Raw genomic sequence first — 8236 nt, forward strand, 5'->3', positions numbered from 1 at the left:
ATATGGCAATTTCATTTCCAGTGGTTTTTTTTTTTTTTTTGATGCTACTGTTCTAAATTTTTAATGCTTGGAAATGCCACCATTTTAAAACTCTGGATAAAGAAATAGAATTGACACAGAGGAACTGTGGGCTACCCCTGACGTTTTGACTGGAAGTAAGGAAAAGTTCAAGCTTTGAACCCTTTCTATTAAATAAACACCCAAGAGCTTCTTGCCTCTTACACCTAAAGTCACTTATTTTACCATCAACAAACCTTTGGAAACAGCCAGGAAATGCATTACCCTGTGTGGTGGAAAACACCCCTAGATAATATCTGAATGCCTTTAAATGATTCACTAAGTCTGACCATCCTAAATGTTATCAACTGCTTGGTTTCCCCAAAGGCCTTCCCACCAAACACAGCTTCAGCTCATCATATGTCACTTTAGGACAAGGTCATTCCATAATCAGATTTTTCAACTGTCGCACACTAAGAGCAGTTCTCTTTCTGTAATCTCAAATCTACTAAAATAGAAAGTAGACACCACAATGGCAAAATCTTTTATGCTTAAAGGCCAGTGTATTCAGTTCCTTTCCATGCAAATCTTAATGAGGTATCTTATATGCCTTGCGATGTCTTTTCCAAATCAAGTGTGGCGCAACCTTTGAAGATCCACTTGGCGTTGTCATCTTGTCCTATGTTCTGGTAAGTATCTTACGCCAGAAAGGAATATACTTGCTGACCTACAGATTAGTCCCGGGGGAGTGTGCAAGATAAGCGCTAACGTCTACGGTCTCTTCCATTGCCGTCAAGCTCACAGTGGGGCCATTCCCAACTTGAATCAGCAGATGCCTACAGAAGCCACTGAGATACGCCATGGCAGGGAGGAGGAAGAGGAGGAGTTTGCTGTCCTAGGGTGGAGGGAAGAGGCTGCTGGTTGGCAAAGCTAGGACTAATGGTGGTGAAGTCATCCCCTCTAGGATGCCATGCCCAGCAGAAAGCCTCCGAAAAAGCCACCAGTCACTAGAACGTTCTTCTTCACAAACGACACCACCTCCTCTGCTTTGCTCTTGACCTCTGTAGGTATCTGTTTGCTCTTGCAGATCTTCAGCTGTTCTTTGGCCTTCTTCATGTCCTTCTCTACACGCTGCCAGGCCACTTTGATGTAGCCAGTATGGTTTGCAAGCTGAAGCAGAAAAAATGCACCTCCCACAGGCGTTGCAGCCAGTTTTCCAACCTTCTGGAATATGAAACCCATGGATCTTGACTGGCGGCAGCCATTTCGGCGAGCTCGTCTGGCGATGACACCCGCGGGGCTTCCTATTTCCAGTTTTTTAAGAAATCTCCACACTGTTCTCCATAGCGGCTGTACTAGTTTGTATTCCCACCAACAGTGTAAGAGGGTCCCTTTTCTCCACTCCCTCTCCAGCATTTATTGCTTGTAGACTTTTGGATAGCAGCCATCCTGACTGGCGTGCAATGGTACCTCATTGAGGTTTTGATTTGTATTTCTCTGATAATGAGTGATGTTGAGCATCTTTCCAGAAAAATAAATGACCCAGTAAAAAAATGGGCCAAAGAACTAAACAGACATTTCTCCAAAGAAGACATACAGATGGCTAACAAACACATGAAAATTTGTTTATTTTAAATGAAAGGATAATTGCTTTACGATATTGTGTTGGTTTCTTCCCAGCATCAACATGAGGATTTCTTCTTAAATTTCTTATAGGAAACATCTGCTATTAATGATTTGTCTTCAGTTTTGCTTATCAAACCTACGTAAGGTATTCAATTGAAGATAAATTGAGACAAAAGCTGAGAATCTTAGGATCATTTCTTTTTATTTCATCTTCAACAGTTTGAGAAATGTACTAAATTATAATACAGATTTTTAGAAAAAACAAGACTCACTGGAAAAAACAAGATTATTAAGTCATTTAAACTGATTTTTGAAAGCAACCAAAATGATCATTAATGATTTTCATCTCCAGTTGCCCAAATTGAAAGTTCAGAACCAGAGAAACAAGGATTGAATGAAATAGCTAGTGGTCATTTCTCTCCTTGAAGTAAGTGTACCACTTCTGCATCAGTAAGTGAAAGTGGTGATTTTCGGCCTTAGAGGAGCAGCCGGCTTACAGGAGTGAATTTCATATCTGCTTAGTTTCTTTGGCCAGGAACCATGGATCACCCAAAGTTAAATGCTCTTTGAAGTATCAAGAGCCTCAGCTTTCAGTGCTTCCAGAAATTTTCATGTACATTCTTCTAAAGAACCTATTAGGACATGCAGAGAATAAGAACTAGAAATTTTAAAAGTAATAATAAAGTCGATTTGGAACTCCCTTGAACAGTCACAGGAAGAAATTATAAACCTTAACAAAGATCTGTGGGCTATCATAACTCATTACAAACTTCCTCAGACATACCCTCCTCATACTTCATATTATTTCTCTAGTAAATTGGGAACATCTTCAACCCAGAGACTGGTGATCTCATATTCTGAAATTCTAAAAGCACTAGGCACAGTTTGAAACGAGTTATGAGAATTGGCTGATCCATATATTATCCCAGAAAATCTGATTGCACCAAAATGAGTTATTTAAAGCAAAATGAAGAAGAGAAATGGATTAATTCTGTGGAAAAATTTAAAGCAAATATTTGCAAGTCGATAACAATTTTGGTTACCCTACAGACAAGAGCAACGGTTGCAGTTCGTGGCTTGCTGCAGAAGTTTCCAGATTCAGTAAAGTAATTTACCTTTGTTTCCAACTTGTAGTGTTGGTATTAATGATAGTTCAATCTACACTGAAAATATACAGAAAAAAAAGAAATAATGAAAAATCTTTTAACAAAATTTGTTTCAATGTTAACATTTGCAGACAGAGAGACAGAGAAAGAGAGGAGGGAGGGGAGGTGTAATTCGAATAATCACCGTTTTAGCATTAAATCTACAGTGTGATAGGGGCTTCCCATGTGGCCCTAGTGGTAAAGAACCCGCTTGCCAATGCAGGAGATGTGATTTCAATCACTGGGTGGGGAAGATCCCCTGGAGGAAGTCACGACAACCCACTCCAGTATTCTTACCTGGAGAATCCCATGGACAGAGGAGCCTGGTGGGCTACAGTCCATAGAGTTGCAAAGAGTCAGACACAACTGAAGCGACTTGGCGCACTACAACGTGATAGACAAATACAATAGTCTTTGGACAGGAACTAGCAACAGGAGAAAGATGTCTATTAAAGTTTTGACTTGACTGCCCCCTAGTGTGCTTTGACATAATGACCAGGTGAAAGTATTACTAAGTAAAATATTAATATATGTACAGAAACTATAATTTCAAAGGTCAAACCCTCCTAACTAGAACACAAGCCCCAAAATTGTCTCAGAATAAACAAAGTCATCTGAAAATGATGTGGGAACTCTTTCTGGGCTTCCTGGTAACATTCTGGTGGTAGTCTGGTGGCTGATTTCCTCTAGCTGGAGGTACATTCCATACTGTATTTGGAAGCACTCTGTTCTACAGTTGGCATCAAATCACATGAAGTCTTTTCCCAAAATGATAAGAGATCTCTAAGGTGGACTCCATAAATAAGGTGGGGACGTATTTCCCTGTGAGTTTAATGTATGACAAAGGTATTGCTTGCTAGCAACATTGACTACTAAAAACAACACATTCCACATCTATGAACACTGGTCTGACTCATGGGCCAGGGGACAGGGAATCTGCCAGATTTGAGAGGGGCCAGAAAAGCAAAGGGCTCTGCAGTAGGTTGAGCCTATGGTGCAAGCAGCCCTGCCTCCTGGGCCAGTGAGGACACAGAGAGCAGGTCAGAGACATCAGCCATCAGGACAAAACTGACACTCAGAGAACACATGGATGAACACTAGTCAAATATGGACTTCTTTCTAAACCAATGCTAAGACAGGTCAATTTGTGGGCCACAAGACAGTCAATAAAATTAAATGAATTCTAACTGTATAAAGTATATTCTACAAAAACAAGGAAATAATATTCAAAGTCAGGAACAGAAAGCAATCAGAAAAATCTTCAAGTATTTGGAAAATAAATAAGAAACTGCTTTTAAAAAAGCTAGAGTCAAAGAAGAACTCAAAGGCAAAAGTAGAGGTCATTGTGAATTGAAAAAAAATATTGTGTATCAAAACTTGTGGGAGGAAAGAAAGCTGAATTCATAGCAATAAACTTGTGTAGTAAAGATGAATTGCAATCAATCACCTTAGCTACCACTCTGATGTACTAGTAAAATTTTAAACAAAGTTACAGTAGAACACAGGGGTCTTTCATGAAGAGGGACGTGGCCATGCAGACTGTAACCCAGGTACAGTGACACAGGTGCAGCTTGTAGCACTAGAATCATCTCAGGGTGGGAAGATGCATATTCCTAGCTTCAGCTCTCCCGCCCATCTTTTTGTCTGCGTTGTTTGTTTGTTTTTTGATATTGAGCTGCATGAGCTCTCTGTATATTTTGCAGATTAGTCCCTTGTCGATTGCTTCATCTGCAAATGTTTTCTCCCGTTCTGAGGGCTGGCTTTTTGCTTTGTTTATGGTTTCCTTTGCTGTGCAAAAGCTTTTTGCAAGTCAGACAGCAAAAGACAAATATCATATGATGTCGCTTACATGTAGAATCTTAAAAAATGGTACAACTGAACCTCCAGAACAGAAATAGAGTCACAGACATAGAAAACAAACTTATGATTACCATGGGGGGAAGGGGAGGAGGGATAAACTGGGAGACTGGGGTTGCCATATACACACTAATATATGTAAAGTGCATGTTCAGTCACTTCATTTGTGTCCGACTCTCTGCAACCATGTGAACTGTAGGCCTGCCAGGCTCCTCTGTCCATGGGGATTCTCCAGGCAAGATTACTGAAGTGGGTGGCCACACCCTCCTCCAGGGGATCTTCCCAACCCAGGGATAGAACCCATTTATAAAGGAGATAACTATTAATAATAAGAACCCACTGTACAGCACAGGTAACTCTACTCAATACTCTATAATGAGAAACTCTATAATGGGAAAAAAATCAAAAAGAATAGATATATGTATACATATATGTAACTTATTCACTTTGCTGTATGGGAGAAACTAATAAAACATTGCACATCAACTATACTCCAATGAAAATTAAGTTAAAAGAGCAGCAAAAAGTGCACATTACTAGTTTCACAAGAGAAAATTGTGACAGTGGATAAGCATTTTGAGTAATTACTCAGTGAATTCAGTGATGAGGAAAGTCAAAGAGCATTATCAGACAATGTTATTATGGTTCCTTACATATGTGAGCTTTGAGCTGCTCAAAGGCCAAAAACCACTGTAGTGCAGGCAACTTTGTATTCTCCAGTTGGTTAGTGAGAGTGATGATCTGCTGGTCAAGTCATGAAGCGAGTGCCTTGAAGGGATTAAGTGGCGGTGGGGATGTCACAACCAGACTAGGGTGTCCTCCCGGCAACATGACTGAAATTCTGTGCAGCCATGAGGTCAGTTGGGAACCTATTAGGTGCTCCTGGGACACGCGGCAGCCATTGCTTGGAGGGAATACAGAGTGTGAGCATCCTTATGGGGAGAAAGATGGAGCTCAGGGAGGCTGTTCTAGTGATGCCTTGTCCCCTGTTTACACAGAAGAGGTGCTCAGGCATATGTCCCCACGACTGTGGTGTCTTCCTCAGGCTCCACAGACATTTCCACCTGAGCCCAGCCTGGGGACAGATTGTCCTCTGGGCACCGCTGCTGCTCCTGCCACCCTGAGGGTTGAGCCTCTGGAAAGCTTATGTTTGGGGCCATTTTGCTGTGCAGGGTCCAGTGAGTGGCTGCTCACGGAGGTATGTGCAGTAGCCCCAGTTTCCACACTGGTGATTGTGGTAAAACATCAAGAGAATTTTGGATGGATGTGTGTCTCCATTGTGAATATGTCCAGAAATGCCACTGAAATTTGCCATTTGTTTCTGAATGTGTTAGAAGCCTTGTATATGGATGATTCTGAGGGACTTTCTAGTTAAGTATGGGCTTCTCAGATGGTGCTCGAGGTAAAGAACCAGCCTGCCAATGCAGGAGATGCAGGAGGTGGGAGTTCGACCCCTGGGTCAGGAAGATCCTCTGGAGGAGGGCTTAGCAACCCACTCCAGCATTCTTGCCTGGAGAATCCCGTGGCCAGAAGAGCGTGGCAGGCTACAGTCAACAGAGTTGTACAAAGTCAGACATGACTGAAGCAACTTAGCACGTATACACATTAATTAAGGAAACAATTTTAATTGCAATCGCTATGGAACCCATTATGCTGAAATAGAAAATCATGCCTAGTATGTCTATTTCTTTAACCAGAAAGAGTATTATATTGTCCTAGCAATCTGGAAAACTGCAAACAACTCACTGCAAACTCTTCCCCTGAGATCGCCACCATCTTCCTCTTACACAGACTCAGTGCATCTGCTCTCAATTCCCCAGAGAAGGTGCACTTTGAGCAGCTGAGCCACCCAGGCAGGGAGGTTTGTGCTCAGGGCTACATCACTGTGGCAGGATCTTCTGTACCTTGATAACAGTAATAGACTCCAGCATCCTCAGCCTGCACTCTGCTGATTGTCAGTGTGAAATCTGTCCCTGACCCACTTCCAGTGAACCTGTCTGGGACCCCAGTGATACGGTTGGAAACCTGATAGATCAGACCCTGTGGTGATTGGCCTGGTTTATGTTGAATCCAATTCAAATAAGTTTTTCCATCACTATGTACCAGGCTCTGACTAGACTTGCAGGAGATGGAGGCCGTCTCTCCAGGGATGACAGACAGGGAGAGTGGAGTCTGGGTCAGCACAACATCCCCACTGGATCCTAAAGGAATGAAAGAGAATTAGGAAGCTACAAATATTAGCAACCATTTTTATTGTTTCCTTTTTCTGATTTATTTTAGCTCAAATATTAATACTACTTTGTATTACTCTCATTATCTGTAATCATACTGCAAAATTGTATAATCACAATAATGAATTTGATATCTGTGAAGTGTAGAGAGACCTCTAAATATCCCCTTCATCACCCCCACTTCCCTGGTCACAGTCCTGACCTGAGCACAAGACCTTCTTCCTTCTGGAACATTCCTCACTCTCATAGATCTAAGGTTCCCATGCCCATCTGCAGGACAAGGCACACACATCTAACAGAGAACACACGTGGAGAGCACTGCTGCCCCCAGAGCTCACCCCCCATCCCCCTTCTCAACTCCTCTTCTCCATCCTTACCTGGGACCCAGAGCAGGAGCAGCTCCAGGAGCTGAGCAGGGAACCACATGTTCAGCAGTGTGAACTGAGGGGTCCTGATAAGTCAGAGCAAGACCAAGAGCTGAGCTTTTATCTCAGATTTGGAAGGGAAGGTCCTCCCTGAGGAACAACATGCAAATCCCCTGGTGGGGGCAGAGGTGTGGACAGAGCCAGGGGGAGGTAGGACGGGTCAAGTTTCAGCAAAGTGAAATAAAGGTCTTCTGTGTTGAGATGTAAACCAATGGCTACAGTCTATACTGCTTGGAGCAGTGGGATGAAGAATCTCACTGTGAAAGTGCAGATTCTTTGCAGAACCCAGTGCACATGGGCCAGGACTCTAAGAAAGCAATGGGGAGCCTACTTGTGGACATGTATGTTCAGGGTTAGTATCTGGGAGGGAATGTCCATCTCACTCTGATTTTTCACAACTGATCTAGATAGGAGAACAACTTCTTCCCCACTGGTACTGACCCTCAGAATTTCCTCCAAAGAATATCATGAAGTTGAGCTGCTTCAAGAACTGTTACATAATTGCAGTTCCCAAGTTACCTGTTGAAGAATGTTAGAATCAGCTGTTAGAATTGATCCTGGCAACAAGTGAATTAACTTTCAAGGAATACTTAAGTCAAAAGAAATTGCCAAGGAGAAAAATAATATATATGTTGCTCAGAGAGTTAATAGCTCAGTTTAAGACAATAATAATTTGATGAGACTTTTATGCCTAAATCAGTGATATGAAATAACTGAAACTCAGTTTTTTTCTATCCGGTGCATGTTCTACCGTAATTCTATCTGTGTCTCTGTCTCTCTTGTCTTTGTCTCTCTGTCTCTGTCTGTCTGTCTCTCTTTCTCCCTCTCTCTCTATATATATAAAACAGCTTAGTCAAAGGAGTTTTTGAGAAAAATATTCACTTGAGATGGAGGACAGTATGAAAAAAGTGTGACTTTGTGTTTTTCTTCTGAGTGGTGCTTAGAAAAACTTCTC

At 42.0% G+C, this 8236-nt stretch overlaps 1 gene segment (V, D, J or C); it reads right to left on the minus strand.

Moving 5' to 3' along the window:
• Window positions 1-957: 957 nt before the first annotated feature.
• On the minus strand, window positions 958-7282 carry LOC122703113. The segment is given in 3 exon segments: window positions 958-1167; window positions 6510-6826; window positions 7234-7282. Coding segments are annotated over 3 exon segments (576 nt in total).
• Window positions 7283-8236: the final 954 nt, after the last annotated feature.

This window comes from Cervus elaphus, chromosome 11 (genome assembly GCF_910594005.1).
Source record: "Cervus elaphus chromosome 11, mCerEla1.1, whole genome shotgun sequence".
Lineage (NCBI taxonomy): Eukaryota > Metazoa > Chordata > Mammalia > Artiodactyla > Cervidae > Cervus > Cervus elaphus.